The 17,878-nt window shown below is 44.1% G+C and overlaps 1 protein-coding gene across 2 annotated transcripts in view; it reads left to right on the forward strand.

The window, feature by feature from the left end:
* The first annotated feature begins 482 nt into the window (after positions 1-482).
* Positions 483-17,878, forward strand: part of DOCK2 (dedicator of cytokinesis 2) — a 499,735-nt gene continuing 482,339 nt past the window's right edge. The window contains exon 1 of one of the 2 annotated variants that reach the window (XM_078150544.1): positions 483-597. In XM_078150544.1, the coding sequence (XP_078006670.1) occupies positions 555-597 (43 nt within the window). In that variant the 5' untranslated portion in view covers positions 483-554. The remainder of the gene's footprint in view (positions 598-17,878) is intronic. The other variant, XM_020992326.2, reaches the window with a different exon arrangement.

The raw sequence follows: 17,878 nt of genomic DNA on the forward strand, positions 1-17,878 counted from the left end.
GCGCAGTGCCCTGCCTTTTAGTACATCGTGATTAATAAATACTTGTTATTAGACTGCATTGAGACAGTTCAAGGAATTTTCCCCGTGCATTTTCTGCAAAATTCTGCATGATGTAACGGGATGCCTGCGTGCTGAGGGAGGTCAGACCACCTCACCTCTAAGGTTCCTGCCATCTCTGACGTGTTATCTGTTAGCTCCATTGTCAGGTCCCTGGTCCTGGCTCCCTTCTCACCCCTGCCCCGGGGGACAGAGGCCAAGCCGAGGGAGTCAGCCGTTCCCTTTGCCCTCTTCCCTCTTTCAGAGGAGGCCGCGCCCGAAAGGGAGAGCAGCGCCTCTGGGGCTGGGCCCCCCGCTGCCCAACAGGTGTCTGTCTGCCTTTCTCCCAGAAGCACCTTGACAGCTAGCTCACTGTCCGGGGGGAGGGAGCGGGGAGCCCCAAAGAGGGGAGGGCGGGCCCTGAGAGGGAGTCTGAAAAGAGGAAGGAAGTGGGGCCCGGCTGAGCGCACAGCTCCCCCCTGGACTACCCTCGGAGGCAGCAGCCCCAAGGCCGGGACATGGCCCCCTGGCGCAAAACTGACAAGGAGCGGCAAGGCGTGGGTAGGTGCGCGGGGCGCTGTAGGGGAGCCGGCGACGGCGGGGCCCCCAAGCCCTGTACAGCAGGGAGGGGGTGGCAGGGCTCAGCGGGGATGCTGAGGGAGGGAGCCCTTCCTCCCCAACCTTCCCCCTGCCCTCGCAGTCCTAAACTTGATCCCGTGGAGCCACAGAGAGACCGCCCTGGCTGCTCCACGTTTACCTCCAGGCACATCGCTTTCGCCTTCGCTCTCAGAGGGGGAAAAAAAAGGAGAGTTGAAGCGGGCTGTGCTCCCAGCCCCGGAGCTGCTGCTCCTGGCCAGTGAGCCCGCGCCCCGCCGCTGCCGCTGCTGCGCCTGGCCAGCAACTTCTGCATTTCGAGAAGTTCGGCACAGACGCCCTGACTTGCAGGGCGGGAGCCGAGGGTGAGACTCCCAGCTTGTCACCTCTGGCTTCTTGCCCCTCAGCCGGGCTCCTGGCCCTGGAGGGCGGGGAGATGCTTCTTTGGTCAACCATGCACTCTCCTCGCCTTCCTTCCCGCTTTCTGAACCCACCTCCCGCCCTTCCCCAAACTACTGGCTTCCCCTGCAGGTTCTTCTGGGGTCAGATGACCCAGAGATTTGTGGAGTTAGGCCAGAGGACTGTTAGGCCTTGAACTGAGAGAGAGACAGAGAGACAGAGACAGAGACAGAGACAGAGAGAGACAGGGGGGGAAGGGAGGGACAGAGAGAGAGAGAGAGAGAGAGAGAGAGAGAGAAGAGAGAGAGAGAGAAGAGAGAGGGAGAGAGAGAGAGACAGAGACAGAGAGAGAGACAGAGAGAGAGACAGAGAGAGACAGAGGGGGGGGAAGGGAGGGACAGAGAGAGAGAGAGAGAGACAGAGACAGAGACAGAGACAGAGAGACAGAGACACACAGAGACAGAGAGAGAGAAGGGAGGGAGGGAGAGACAGAGAGACAGAGAGACAGAGACAGACACAGAGAGAGACAGAGGGGGGGAAGGGAGGGACAGAGAGAGAGAGAGACAGAGAGACAGAGAGAGAGAGAGACAGAGACAGAGACAGAGAGAGAGAGACAGAGACACAGAGACAGAGAGAGACAGGGGAAGGGAGAGGACAGAGAGAGAGAGAGAGAGAGAGAGAGAGAGAGAGAGAGAGACAGAGACAGAGACAGAGAGACAGAGACACAAGAGACAGAGAGAGACAGGGGGGAAGGGAGGGACAGAGAGAGAGAGAGAAGAGAGAGAGAGAGAGAGAGAGAGAGAGAGACAGAAGACAGAGACAGAGAGACAGAGACACACAGAGACAGAGAGAGACAGGGGGGAAGGGAGGGACAGAGAGAGAGAGAGAGAGAGAGAGAGAGAGAGAGAGAGAGAAGAGAGAGACAGAGAGAGAGAGAGAGACAGAGAGAGAGACAGAGAGAGAGACAGAGACAGAGAGACAGAGACACACAGAGACAGAGAGAGAGGAAGGGAGGGACGGAGAGAGAGAGAGAGAGAGAGAGAGAGAGACAGAGAGACAGAGGGGGGAAGGGAGGGACAGACAGAGAGAGACAGAGAGAGAGAGAGAGAGAGAGAGAGAGAGAGAGAGAGAGAGACAGAGACAGAGACAGAGAGAGACAGGGGGGAAGGGAGGGACAGAGAGAGAGAGAGAGAGAGAGACAGAGAGAGAGAGAGAGAGAGAGAGAGACAGAGAGACAGAGGGAGGGAAGGGAGGGACAGAGAGAGAGAGAGAGAGAGAGAGAGAGAGAGAGAGAGAGAGAGAGAGAGAGAGAGAGACAGAGAGAGACAGAGAGACAGAGAGAGACAGAGAGACAGAGAGAGACAGAGTGGGGGAAGGGAGGGACAGAGAGAGAGAGAGAGAGAGAGAGAGAGAGAGAGAGAGAGAGAGAGAGAGAGAGAGAGACAGAGACAGAGAGAGAGAGAGAGAGAGATCCCTTCTACTTTTTGTCTAGGCTCCCAGAACTCTCTACAAGGAACTACCGGGTGAGAGGATGATTCGGTATATAGTTTAAATTTTTCTCATTATGGCTATGGTGCAGTCTTGCTATCGGATTTTGCTGCAATGTAGTTGGGGGAAAGGAAGGATTGGCTGTTCCAGATCAGATCAGTAACCACAGATCAAATGATGCTCTACTTTGACTTCATCCCTGGAAGTGGGGAAGGGGGAGAATAAATACACCCAGACATTTAAAGTAACACCCTTAAGAAACCTATATCATCCAAGATGAAGGAAATTTAGGCTTCAGCCTAGAATAATTCAAATTGGCCTGGGGACCTGGTGATGTGTTATTCAAGACAACTTTAGCACCTGCTGATGAAAATTCACTTAATCTTCTTGGAGAGGAGGGCTCAAATTATTATTTTAAGGAATCTATTGGCCCAATAAGGTCTTCAAATTCTACAAAGAAATTATATCTATCCTTTGATGAATATCTGAACCATTCCAAATAACATGAAACAGTATTTGTATCTTTATTTCTTTGTCTCTGTCACTGTCTGTCTCTGTGCTCCCACCCTCTGAGTTGCTGCTTCTGACCAGCGTCCTCCAGCCACTGCCGGCTCTGTCTCTCTTTCTCTCTTGGTGTCTCTGTCTGTCTCTTTCTGATTCTCTCTGTAGAAGGGATAGGGAATTTCCAGGTAGGGGAATGTGATCTAGTGGAAAAAAGCAGTGAACTACAAGTCCCTCTGTTCGCTCTCCCTAAACACTGAATCAAGAGATTCAGTTTCTTATCTGTTACTGACTCAAAATGTGAACTGTTTTAGGGCTTCCTCATTTCTAAAATGGAGGGGAAATATCTGCCTCATATGGTTGCTGTGAAGACCATATCAGACAATAGAAGGGGAAAGCGCTTTGAAAGTAGCTGTGGGACATGGAGAAGATTCTGGATTTGGAGTTAGATGAGGCTCAGATCCCAACCCAAGTCCTACCACTTGCTGTGTGGCCTTAAGCCAGTCATGTGGTCCCTCTGGGTCTCACTGTCCTCATCTATGAAATGGGGGGAGGTTGAACTACATAGATTCTAGGGATTCTTCTAGCTCTCAATCTATGACCCTTTGGTTCTAAAATATTCTTGACAAATAAAAGGTATTAAACAATTCTTTGCACCATTTCTAAATTACTGGGCTGGACTGGTTTGGTGTAGACTAATGTATTAATCTTTTGGTGGAGAAGTTGGCATTTACTACCCAGGACTAGTGACCTTAACTCTTTTTGCATCAAGGCTGTCAGGGGCCTTCCTTGTTTAGATACATCTTATTTAGTGCCTAGTAGGATGTGCACCATCTATAATAAACCGGAGGGCCTCCAGAGGAGGGCAGCCAGAATGATGAAGGGTCTCTAGACCAGAATTATGAATGTTTGGCCTGGAAAAGAAAAGACTCAGGGGGTGGGACATGATGTCTTCAAGTGTTGTTTCATGGAAGAAGGGTTAGACCTGTTCCGTTTGACCTCAGAGGGCATAATTAGGAACAGTGGTAGAAAGTGCAAAAAGGGAAAATTAGATTTGATGTCAGGAAAAGCTTCCCAACAATGAGAGCAATCCCATGTTAGGATGAGCTGTCTTGGGCGGTGAGGGGTGGGGAGAGTATGAGTTCTTTCTCACTAGAAGTTTTGGACAGGAAAGGGATGGCCACTTGAAAGGTATTTTGTGGTGAGAATTATTTTTTGGGTGTGGGTTAGGTGGCCTTGGAGGTCCCTTCCAACTCTGAAATTATATAATTCTGTGATTCACAGGACACAGGGCTAGGCACTAGGGATACAAAGAAATATATAAGGCCTGTCTTCAAGTCTGGTAAGAGATTCAAGCCATATATATTTATGCATTATAGATAATGATAAATTACATAAGGAGTTCAAAGTCATGTGTCCTAACATGCTAACTGTAACGTGAGTATTAGGAACAGTAAACAGTATAAGAGGTAAGAGGAGAGTAGTAATGGAGTGCTAGGGAGTGAAGTAAGGCTTTGATGGGAGAGTACTGAGAAGTAGAAGGAAGGTGAAGCATTTTACAAGGAAAAGATCTACATGATGTTGAGGAAATGGTAAGTAACCCACTTTGTCTTTAATGTCAACTTTTCAGGTTTGATAATTCCTTTTAACATCAGTAATTTTGAGGAACCCCACATTATTATTATTATCCATTGGTTAAGAAAATATATGATGACAGAATACTACTGTGAATTCAGTGATGCCTTTAAACGGATGTACAAGAAGGTATATTGTACTCATATTAGGGAATTTAGGAACCAGACAGGGGAAGTATGGTGCTGAGCTTTTGGGTGCTATCATCAAAATATATGACCAAAGCCTGAACAGATAAAAGAAATAGCTGTAGAGTTCAGGAAGCAGACCACAAGTCTGGGACAGAGGAAGGATGTAGCAGTGATGGGGGACTTCAATTATCTGGATGTCTGCTGGAGTGCTTTCTCCCTGCCCATAGCAGAGCAAGTAATGATTTCTTGCCTTCCTTAATGAGTATTTCAGCCTTCAAAAGGTAGAGGAAGCAATGAGGGAACATCTGGACATTCTAGACATGATTCTAATTAATGAGGTGGAATTGGTTACTTGATTAGAAATGATAGGAACTTTAGTCAAGGTAGAGTAGGAGTGGGGGTAGCAATAAATGACCATTCCATCCTAGATTTTGTGATAAAGAAGGAATAGAATGATGGTATTAATCACACAGCCTCAATTTTGGAAAATCAGATTTAAAAGGGTTCAGAGAAAGGATAGATAGGTTTCCATAGACTAAAATCTACTGGTGAACTCATTCCAGGTGAGAAGGGAAACTCTCAAAAATGAAATTCAAAGGGGCAGCTAGGTGGTACAGTGGATAGAGCACAGGCCCTGGAGTCAGGAGGACCTGAGTTCAAATCTGACCTCACACATAACACTTGCTAGCTGTGTGACTCTGGGCAAGTGACTTAAGCCCAAATGCTTCACCAAAAAAAAAAAAAAAGGAAAATCAAAGACATAATGAGCATAGTGTAGTGGACAGTGCTAGACTTGGAGCTAGGAAGATCTAGGTTTAAATCCTGTCTCTGACACTTACTAGCTGTGTGATTCTGGGCAGTCACTTAACCTCTTTTCCTCAGTTTCCCTCATCTAGAAAACCAAGGGGTTAGATTAGATGACCTTTAAGGTTCTTTCTAGCTCAAAATCCATGATATGCGAAATATTCCAATGGGAACAAAGGAGTTGTCTAAAGAGACAGTTCACAGAGGACTCATTGACTAACTTAAATCCAAAAAAAGTATATATAGAAGACAGCAGGAAGGGCAGGTAATTAGGGATGAATATGAAAGTATAGTAAGGTGCTATTATAAAAATATTAGAAATACTGAAGCTCAAATTGATCTGAGGACTATGAAAATTCTAAGGACAACAAACCATTTAAAAAATATTAGAGGAAAAAGGAAGTTCAAAGAAGGGATAGTACCACTTGAGGTAGATTGGTAACATTATTTACTCACCCAGCTTCCTGTTACCTATGCTTGTGAGTTAGTTGTGGCCTACACAAATTAAGCTAAAGGCGAATATGAGACAATAAAAATTGGAGGTTTGCCTTTTCCTATCATACAGCCTGAGCTCTCCTTCTATGCAGTGTGCTGTTCCCACCTGGGATGTGTGTAGAGCTCCCGCTGATTGCTCTGAGCTCACCTGTAGCCATAGCCCCTTTGTTCAAGCCCTAATTCTGTCTTAGTAGGTGCCTCATTGATAAGTGGCCATTCTTCTGCTGCCTGATATTATGCCAGTGCCTCCACAAATAGTGCCTTGCACATAGTAAGTGCTTAATAAATGCTGTTGACTGATGTTTTTTTTCCATTCTTTGCTTCCTTCTTATAAAAAACTATAATATGATGCTTTATTCAGGACAATATATATTCAAGGAGGTGCTGGGTTCAGGGCATTATTCTGTGTGCTGGGGGAGGTACAAAGTTTAGATAATACACAGTCCTTGTCCTCATGGACTCACGTCTAGAAGGGGGATTAAAAAGCTTTCACAAATAAAAGAAATCCAAGGATGGAGGGAAAGGACATTATTAACTCGGGGAGGGGGGAGAGTTATGTTGAGATAGATAGTATCAGAGCTAGAACTAAGGTGAGTTTTTCAGGGTTTTGTCCCAGAGAAGGAAATTTAAGGAGCCATTGATAACGCCTCCCTTCTTGTAAGAACGAAAGCATGTATTGTCTAAGAATTATTGTGGAGACAAATTCCAGAGGGGATGGGGGAAGACAGGTACACCAAATGCTGTTGGTGGAGCTGTGGACTAGTTCAACCTTTCTGGAGAAAAATTTGGAACTATACCCAATTTGCAATAAAACTATATAATCTTTGATCTACCAATACTGCTACTAGAGCTATACTCCAAGGAGATAAAAGAAAAAGGAAAAGGGCTGATGTGCACAAAAATATTTATAGTAGTTCATTTCATGGAAGCAAGGAATTGGAAACTAGAATTCCCCATCAATTGGGGAATGGCTGAACAAATCATGATTTGTGATGTGAGGGAATACTACTGTGCTGGAAGAAATAATGAAGGGGGTAGTTTCAGAAAAACCTAGGAAGGCCTATATAAACTAAAGCAAATGAAGTTACCAGAACAAGAGGAATAATCTACCCAGTAACAGCAATATTAGAAGGGAAATCAACTGTTACACTCAACTTTGATCACTATGACGATCTACCACAACTCTAAAAGTCTCATGATGCTATCCACCTCCAAACTTTCCTTCCCTTTTCTCTCTCTCTCTCTCTCTCTCTCTCTCTCTCTCTCTCTCTCTCTCTCTCTCTCTCTCTCTCGGCAATTGGGGTTAAGTGACTTACCCAGGGTCACACAGCTAGTAAGTGTCAAGTGTTTGGTCTGAGGCGGGATTTGAACTCAGGTCCTCCTGACTTCAGGGCTGGTGCTCTATCCACTGTGCCACCTAGCTGCCCCCTCTTTTCTCTCTTTCTTGGATAATTCAGAAATATGTTTTGCATCACTGTATATGTATAATGTGTATCATTTCTTGCTTTCTGAATGGGGTTGAAGGGAAGGAGAGGATGTGGAATTGAAAATGAAAAATTTTAAAATATTGTGGAATAAAATAACCTCCAAGTACAATTTGCTCCCAGCAGAGATGGGGTTGGGGGTGAGATGGGGAGAGTGACTTCAAGTGAGTCAAGGCACAGGAAGAAGACAGTTCTTTAGCCTTGATAGAGGTCTATACCTTCTCGTAGAGATTTCTGTATCCTGAGGACCTATCTATAGGAGCCTAAGTGTGGTTGAATTTGAGGCCAGAACGCATCTGAAAGCGAACTGCCCCCCCTCCCCGAGAAAAGGGGGAATACTCACTGCTCTGGAAGGGCCATGACCCCTACAAGAGGCCAGATTTCAAAAAGAGACTTACCAGAGTCTTTACTGGGAGTCAAGAGACCTCTCTGGCTTCAAGTCCCTGCCCTAACACGACTAACCCTGGGCCTTAGTTTCCTGCTCAGCAAAATTTGGAGGTTAGCTAAGGTCATCTCTAAGGTGCTGTCTAACTTGAACATCCTGTTCATCTATAAGATTTAGGCTAAATGTAAGTCTGCCTCAGCTCAGATTTGGTTTTCATTAATAGCCGAATGAGCCTTCCTCTGTGACCTTGCACAAGTCACTTCCTTTACTAGCTGTGTGACCCTGGGCGAGTCACTTAACCTCTGTTTCAGTTTCCTCACTGTAAAATGTGGAAAGTCATAGTGAATCTCTCTCAAGGTTGTTGTGAGGATCAAATGGGATAGTATTTATAAAAGCCCTAGCACAGCTCCTGGCACATAGTGGCCCCTGTATAAAGGCTTGTTTTCTACCTTCTTTCATGTGGCCTCATTGTCTTCCGCTGTATAATAAAGGAGTTGGACCAGATGACCCCAAAGGTTCCTTCCAGCTCTAACATGACATTTTGAGGGAACTTTGTGTGTGTGTGTTTGGGGCAGATGGGGATTGGCTTTAAAACTTCCCCTAAAGCATATATCTATTTGCTTTAAGTCAAGGGTTCTTAACCTGTTTTGTTTTGCTTTTTTAGTATTCAACTGTGTCTCAGTATACTTTGTTTCCTTTGTAATCTTAAGTATTTAATTTTATTCATGGAAAACCATTATTCTGAGAAGGGGTCCATAGAATTCATCAGACTGTCAAAGGGATCCCTGACATATAAAAGGTTAAGAAGCCTTGCTGTAAGCTTTCCACTCCTTCTCCTCCCTTCCCCTCTAAAAAAAATGGTCAGATTTCTTGTAAGTCAAGTGTGAATAAATAACTGACCTAACAAAAATAATTAGTTAAAATGGTGAACAGATGGCCAGCCTCCTCGGGGCTGGTGACCTTCCCAGAAGCCAGTGGCTTCATGGGGAGCTTGGGAGCTTTGTCTCCCCCGAAGAGTGGGGGTTTGTCTGTCCTCCCTCCCCCATGTCCAAATGAGAGCATCTCTCCTGTGGCTTATAGCGCTTGATCCAGGCACAGAAATTCCATGTCTCTGGAAAATGTGGCTGTTGTCGTGATGCACTCAGGTCTAGACTTCTGGACCTACTTTAAAAGTGGCTAAAACCCACGGGTGTAGTATTCCGTTACATATGAGCATGTAGTGATATTGTCTGTGAAGTCTGTGATACTATGTTCTACCCTGTTCTGGAGAAGTTTTTCTCTTGAAAAACCATACATATTTTTTCTTCACCTAGCCTCCCCCCTTAATCAATTTTGATAAATCAAAAGGCAATGAAACAGACTCGGTAATGTTCCTTTTAGACTTCAGTCTATCTTAGAAGGAAAAAAACTACAACAACAAAACAAACTTTAGAGCAGATGGTCCAGCTGGCTTGGTTTTTTTTGAGGTTTGTAGAATCATGATTTTAGACTGACTTTGAAGAGACCTTAGAAAACATCTAGACCAGTGGTGTCAAACTCGGATAGAAATGGGGGCCACTAAGCCATCCATGAAGACCCCTGTGGACCATATATTGACTTAGAAAGCAAAGCAGATTTACATGTTTCTTTTTTTAAAAATTAGTACATCAACATGTTGAGATCAGATAGGAATGGCATTTTAATTTGGTTCAGGAGTAGCATGTTTGATACCTCTGATCAAGAGCAGTCCCCATTATCCCATTTTCATTGTACAGAGGAGACAGGGCCCGTCACTAGTTAATGGCAGAACTAAGGTCTCTTGAGGCCTAGTCCAAAAAGTTTTCCCTTTCACTGCACTGTCTAAAAGCTCTGCAAAAAGTAGGAAGGCTAGATATCAATTTTGGCAATTTTCAAGAAGTTTCTCCTCTTATTTTCTGGCAGTACATCCATACAGAGTTATACCCATGGGAGGCATAATTTCCTTGACAAACAGCAGAGCCATAGAAGGCAGAGTGAATGAATGAATGAATGAATTGAAAAGGCGTGTGTGTGCCAAGCACTATGTTAGGCAATGGGGATATAAAAAGAAAAATGAGACAGTCCTTGTTCTCAAGGGTGTCACTTTTAACTGGGGACACAACAGTTTCAGCTGCAATTCAGGTGGAAAGGCCACACAGATGGTAACCCATGGTCTTTTGTATTAATTCCACTGATAAGATCACGTCCATTTCTAAGGTGGAACCATTTGCCGATATCAAAGACTTTGGAGTTGAGAATGGTGTTTTCTGGGTCTTCGGAGGAGTTGGGTGCCAGGGCATCAGTAAAGGCAGTTGTCCAGTCTCATCTCCGGGAGGGGTGCTTCCCTGGACAATGGCTGTGAGGGCCAGGCCTGGAACAGGGCTCATTGTCTGGAGGAGGAGTGGAGGCAGTGCCATTATTCCTAGGACTGTCACGCTCCAGGCGGGTCCTGGGTTGTCACCCCCATATCTGGAGGGGCGGGTGGATTGTCCTGCCCGGCCCTTCTGCCTCTTGTCTCTCCCTCAGGATGTCTTACTTCTTGGAATGAGCTGGCTTGTCTACTGCCTCGATGGCACTTGTTAGTTCGTGTATGGTAATGGTAGGGATGGCAGACCCCTTCTCCACAGGGTTGATTCTTCTGGATGAGAATTTCGGGAATCAGAAGCTAGGCTGGTGGCCTAGTGGAGACCAATATTCTTGGGCCTCTTGAGTTTACACGTTCCTTGGTGACACTTGGTAGGTGCTTGGTGTTGGTGATAGCAGGGTCCCCTTCTCCACAAGAGATGAAGCCCTTGATGATGTCTGTAGGGGCAGGGCTCGAAGGACTGGTGGTATGTGGGATGTTGGGAGGCTGTGGGGCTCAGGGTTCTATTCTGTTCCACCTAGGTCCGGGAGAGAGTGGATGTGGAAGAGTACCCAATTGGGAGAATTCTGGCCTGGGTAGTCAAGTCTGGGTGTGCTCTTGGGTGTTCACTTCTCCAGGGTGTGGTAGAGGGAACTTCTGTTGCTAACTTGACCCCAGGAAAGGGAAAGGGGGCCTTGAGCCTGTAGAAGGGAAGATAGCTTGTTCCCTTGCTCCCAAATTTTCTGCTGCTCCTGAGATGGCCTGTTACCTGTTGATAGAAGCCAAAGAACTCTCCTCCCTGTCAGTTATGGATGGAAGATAGCAGACCCCCAGTTAGGCAGGGTTTGGCTTTGGTACCTCTCATGCTCACTAACTCCCCTTGTACCCTCCCACTACATTCCCAAACCCAGTTAGTCAGGGATCCTTTCTCCCATATTGTGTGTGATGGAGTGTTTTGAGTTGTCCTATTTCTACCCGCTGGCCTTGTAATGGGATAGAACATTCTCCTGATCCTTCTTCCTTCCCAGACAAGTAATACACAGGCTGTGACCTTTTAGAGCATTAACAAAAACAAAACAAAACAAACAACCCCCGAAGAAAGGGCTGAGTACTGCGAGAATTTTAAACTGGGTCTAAGTAGAAATAATCAACCAAACCTTAGAATGCACTCAATAAAACTGCTCTTCTTGAATGAGGTTATGAGGAACAGTTTTAGGTCCACAGGTTTTTTGTCGTTTTTGGTTTAGACTTGTGGTTTTCCTGTATGAGAACTCCCTTCACCCATGTGGACTGGCAAGTCTCACTTAGAGAATTGGATAGGTGCATTTTGAATTCAGTTGACTTTTCAATAGTCACACAGTTAGTATGTGTCAGAGGCAGGAATCAGACTTAGTTGTTCCTGATTTCAGGGAGTTGCTCTATCCTTTGTGACAGGCTGCCTCTCTTAAGGAACATTGTGAATACTAAATCCTTACATGGAAAGTAAATAACAGTTTTCCTATTTCACAAATTGGGACATGGTAGAGTTGAGAGAAGGGCCAGAAACAGAATTGCCTTCTCTTTCCAATTCACAAAACTAGTTGTGTGGCAGTGGGAAGAGATTAGAAATTTTCCTATAGTCTTGCAGTCTCAACAGCTTCAAATAGTCCCAGTTTCCCCATCTTATCATTATTACCTCAACCCGTTTCATTTTGAAATCTCATTAAGTAGGACAGCTGTTACATCAGAGCATTATAGTCATCTCTCATTTTCTCTTGGAAACTTCCCAAACTATTCCAACCCTGATTAATTATTCTTCTCTTTCTTTCTCCTAGAGTCTACACCACATACTTTAGCACCTAATTAAATTGTGCAGTACACTTAAATTGCTTGTGATTTCATATGGTTTAGTTTTGCCTTCTCTACTGTATTATAAACTTATCAAGGACAGTTTTCTCCCCAGATTTCCTACTGTATACAACACCTAGTAGTAAGTCCTTCAATACTTGAAGGGTTTATGAGTTCACTGGTGTTGGTGCTGTTATGGATTTGGTCAAGAGGGCAGAGACCGTGCAATTTTTGTGCTGGTGTCTTCAGTATCTTGCCCAGTGCCTAACACATGGGAAGCACTTAATAAATGCTTATTGAATGAATGGATAGTTGAGTGAGTTGCAGTGGCCATCCTTTTCTCCCTGCCCTCCCCACTTTTAAAACATGCTGGCCATGCCTTTTGTGATGAACGTTTTTGAACTTGGAGAGCTTGGAGCTTAACATTTCCATTCTAACCTTTCTGCTGTGGTGGGAGCTGATACAACTTGTGGCTCTACTGACGTAGTCATTAAAGGCCCAGGGTCACCATGAGGAATTGGAGGAGGAACATGCAGCTTTGTATGCAAAAAGCATTTAATAAATGCTTGTTGTGGGGCAGCGAGGTGGCACAGTGAATAGAGCACTGGCCGTGAAGTCAGGAGGACCTGAGTACAAATCCACCTCACACCAAACACTTGACACTTACTAGCTGTGTGACCCTGGGCAAGTCACTTAACCTCAATTGCCTAAAAGAAATGCTTATTGAATTGGATTTGAGTGAAGGCTTCATTCAAGAAAGAGCATTTGATTAATCATCTTAATAAGAGCTAGCCCTTTTTTATATGACTTTAAGGTTTGCAAAGCTGCTCTCCACAGAAAGCCCTGTGAGATAGGTGCCATTCTTCTTCTTCTCATTTTGTAAATGGAAGAATTGAGTCACAGAGAAGTTAAATGATTTGCCCAGGGTCACATAGCTATTAAGTGGCTGAGGGAAATTTGAACTCAGATCAGAGCATGGGACTTGGAATCAAGAAATCCTGAATTCTAATTCTACCTCAGACACTTAGAGCTGAGTGATGCTGGGCAAGTCCCTGAACCTCTCTGTGCCTCAGTTTCTTCATCTATAAATAGCATCTATCTCACAGACTTGATGTGAAGATCAAATGAGCTAACTTCTGTCAAGTTCCTTGCAGACCTTAAAGAGATATATAAATGCTCGTTATTACACTAGCTGTTATCTCCCTGACTCCAAATCCAGCATTCTATCCCCAGTGATACCTGGTGACCTCATGACCATTAAGATAATAATCAGAACCTTATACTTATAGAGTTAGGGGCCTACCCATACATTATTAAGTTTGAGCCTTATACCAATGTCAAGAAGTAGGTTACATAATATTGTTACTTCCATTTAAGAGAGAATAATAATAGCTAGCATTTATGTAGCACTGTAGCACTTCAAGGTTTGCAAAATGCTTTACAAATATGGTCTGATTTAATCCTCACAACAACTTGGTGAGGGAGATGCTATTATTATTTCGGTTTTACAAATCAAAAAACTGAGGCAAGAGGTTAAGAGACTTGTCTAGGGCTACATAGCTAGTTAGTATTTGAAGGAAGATTCAAACTCAAGTCCAGTTGAGCTGGACCACCCAGCTCCCTGAACCCTAGAAACTGAGGAAAGAAGTTTATTAAGTTTGTCTCTGCTGGATCTGAGGCTATGGTGAAGGTCTTTTCACCTCTAATCTAGCGCTCTTTCTGATGCTTCATATTGCCTAAAGTTCCCTTCAGCAATATCTGGGCCAACGTGGTGCCCCTTTGCGGTTTTTGTCTTTGAAGCTCCAAAAGTCCTGAATTGGAACATTCCTTCCACGTGTCGGTTCTGAAAGACGCTCTTCCCCTTCCAGGCCTTCGGTTACCCAAACACTTTTGTCCACCTTACCTTCTCTTAGCAGTGTGGTTTTTGCCTTGTCATTGCACTACCCTCAGGTCCTGATGCAAGGTCAGCTTTTGGTTGCCTTGGGGTTGAGGCTGTGGCAGGGACTGTCAGCTCCAAGCCTGGAGACTCACTGGGGGCCATTTTTATCGGAAAATTGATGAGGCCAGGCCTGTTTCCCTTAATTCTAACGCAACCTCTCCCCCTAGAGCTGATGCCCTCTTGAAGCTCTCCCCGGGTCCCTGCAAAGCGACACTCAGATCATTTTTGTTTGTTTGTTTCATTATTACTGCTGTTCAGGCTGTACGGTGGCTTACCTCGATGCTATGAGTTCTAGAGATTTGCTGAAGCCCTTCCTTTTCAAACTTGTCAGCAAAATAACAAGATCCCAAATGAGGCGTGTACACACCCAGGAATATAGCAGTGTCTTTTCTGGCCACAATGAAAAGAGAAGGCCTAGCTAGGTCAGCATTTCTTGGAGCAATGGAGGGAAATGCTAGTGGAAGTATATTCTGAACTTTGTGGCGCAGAAGGGACAGGGTGGTGGCAGAAAGTAATACACCCTAGACCTGGAGCCCTAAGACCTGACTTCAGATTTGGCATGTGACACTCAATAGCTGTGTGATCACGGACAAACTACTCATCTGCTCTTAGCCTCAGTTTTCTCATCAGAAAAATGGGAATATAATACATTGCCTATCTCAAACTATTCTTGTAAGGAAAAGCGCTATGTAAATACCAAAGCATTTATTTAAATGTCAGTTTGTGTTATTTTTAGAGATAATAGTCTTCACGTGGAAGAAATGGGCTATTGAGTAGTAGAAAATTAAGTTTCTCAAGGTTCTTGTCCATTCAGTCTCTAGGTGAACTCGAAGAACTTAATTCACTTTCCAGGGCCTCAGTTTCCTCATCTGTAACAAAGAAAATACCACACAATACTAACTTAACTTACCTTGCTAGGAAGTTGTTCCTATATATATATATAAAGACAATGCATAGCTCAAGTTACTTGGATAATGTAAACATGAGATAATGGGGTGAAAAGAGCCCTGGATCTGGCATCAGAGGAGCCAGATTCAAGTCCTGCCTCTGCTCCTAACTACTGTGCCCCTCTGAGCATGTCATCAAACCTCTCTGGCCCTCAGTTTTATCATCTCTAAAATGAAGGTTGGAACCAGATGCTCTCTAAGGTCTGTTCTGTGTCATGCTTTTGTATAATTTGAGAAGACAAATGCAATAAAATAGCACATCTATGTGGCATTCAGCAGTTTGCAAAGTGTTTTCACCACAATTTTCCTATGAAGTAGGCAGTAGCAGTATCATTTCACAGACAGTGAAACTGAGTCTCAGGGAGGTTGCACAGCCTGCCTTTCTCCTCACACAGCAAGTAACAGAGCCAGGGATTCAGGCCCCCGGCTTTTGGCTCCAAATACTACAGAATCCTCATTTTGCTCTTTCTGTGATTCAATTCAATAGACATTATGAAACACCTTCAACGGGCAGCCCCTGTGCTGAGAACTGGGAATACAAAGCAAATAAATAAACAAATGAATGAATGTATATAAAAAGAAGGAAAAAAAGGGAGGGAAGAAAGGGAGGAAGGAAGGAAGAAAGGGAGGAAGGAAGGAAGAAAGGGAGGAAGGAAGGAAGGAAGGAAGGAAGGAAGGAAGGAAGGAAGGAAGGAAGGAAGGAAGAAAAAGAAAGAAGGGAAGAAAGGAAGGGAGAAAGGACGAAAGGGAGAAGGAAGAGAGAAAAGAGGAAAGAAAGAAAGAAAAAGAAAGAGAAATTCCTTGGTTTGAGGGGTTTTCAGTCTAGTAGGGGTAGGGGATGGGGAGAGAGGGAGCATTGCAGGTGCTTAGTAAATGTTGTTGAATTAAATCGCAGAAGAAATAAAGAATATCTTTAGAAGTTTAGAAGGAAGCCCATGAAAATCCCAAGATACCTGAGTTGTGACTATAAGCCACCCAGTTTTACCACTGGCACTAACTATGTTGTTAACTTAAGGTTCTAACCTGAATCTTGCTTCAGTCCGTATATGGACTCCAGTTTAAGTCCATATACTGAGGTACTTACAGTTCAGGGGAAAGGATGCTGTTTGGAGTCATAGGATGTAAGGTTCTGAGCCTTGACTTTGCTACTTCCCAGCTGAGGAACTGGAGAAATTGCTTAACTTTTCTGGACCTAAAGTTCCTCATTGGTAAAAAGAGGGAGCTGAATTAGAAAATCCCTAAGGTATAATCTCAATCCTATTGGCAGGCAGCACAGGCAGCTTCCTCTTGTGTTTATATATATATATATATTTTTTTTCATCCAAAAGTTTAGGATGGGGTTAGGGCTTCAAGTGTGAGGAAGGAGAAAACCTGTTATCTCACTAGTCAGATATACAGTATAGCAGCAAGCAGAGATAAGCCAGCAAAACTCAGCAAAGAGAGCCATTTTGGCATTGTTTCCTGTTACTCATTTTGAAAAGTTAGCAGAATTTGGTACTGGTATGCAAAGCCACTTCCTCCGCTGGCAGTCTGAAATGCTTAAAATGAAGGTACTTAGGTATGCAAAGGTAAAAAGTAAGTTTTAAAATTAAACTGTCACCTCAGGTGTTTGCATTCTGAATTCATTTTCCTCTTAGAACAATACCTTCAAGTATAATTATTCAATTCAGATCTTAAAATTTAGCACTGTGTTTGAGGATATATATGTATCAGAGATCTCCTCTTTCACCCAGGATATTTCAGAGAATAGGAAAAATATGGACTTCGTCATGGGTTAGATCTCCTGGGCTTTCGTGATGTTCAGTGGTGCAAGGAACTAGAATGTTCTGCCTTGCCATACGCCCAAGAATACATAGGTATAATCCAGATCCACAGAATCACTAAATCACAGCCTTTCAGAGTTAGAAATCACCCCGAGAGTTGTATAATCCAAACTATACCCCAAAAAGAATGTGCACTAAAATATACTCAGCAATCTAGCCTCTGTGTGAAGACTTCCAGCAAGGGGTGGGGGGAGGTGCACCTACTTTGCTAAGGTAGCCTCTACTATTTTTTAAGATTTTTCTGATGTCAAGCTTAAATTACAACTTTCACATTGTTCTTGATTCTGCTATCTGAGGTCAAACATGGTAAGTCATCTTTTTTTTTTTTTACACACTATAGGGCTTTCGATATTTCAGTCAATCAATAAACATTTCACTAAGCAACTAATATATGCCAGGCACTGTGCTAAGTGCTGGGGACATGAAGAAAAGCAACCCCCCCCCACACACACACATAGATAAAATAAAAAAAAAATACCAGTCTGTGCCCTCAAGGACCTTGGTCTAACGGGGAAGACAATGGGCAAATAACCATGTACAAATGAGATATATATACAGGATAAATTGGAGATAATCAGTGGAGGGAAGACAGCAGTATTAAGATAGCTCCTATGTTCCCTCTGAGTCTTTTCTTCTCTAGGCTAATGTGCCAGTCTATCAACTGATTCTTGCATGGCATGGACTGAAGAGTCACCCTGGCGGCTCTTTTCATAGCAGCTCTCTGCACAGAAACTAAACGCTTTTTTGCTTCAGAAGTGTCCAAGCATTAAAGAAATGTGAGTTCCTGCTCATCCTAGTATCTTTAGTACTAGACCCAAGGTGTACAAAAGTCAGTGCTTTAAAAGTGTTTGTTGAATTGAATCTAATATCTTCAGCTATTCCTGTAGCTTTGGTTAGCATGAAGGCAGACCACAACCCAGAACAAGGATTTAGGTCCAATTCATACATAGGCTGGATTCTAGTCAAATCTCTCTATTTTACCAACTTGGAAACTGAGGCACAAAAGGTGATGTGGCTGTTGTCAGCTTGTTAATGGTTGGTTTCTTTGTGAG

The sequence above is a fragment of the Phascolarctos cinereus genome, unplaced genomic scaffold (genome assembly GCF_003287225.1).
Source record: "Phascolarctos cinereus isolate Bilbo 61053 unplaced genomic scaffold, phaCin_HiC Scaffold_2;HRSCAF=192, whole genome shotgun sequence".
NCBI classification, from domain to species: Eukaryota; Metazoa; Chordata; class Mammalia; order Diprotodontia; family Phascolarctidae; genus Phascolarctos; species Phascolarctos cinereus.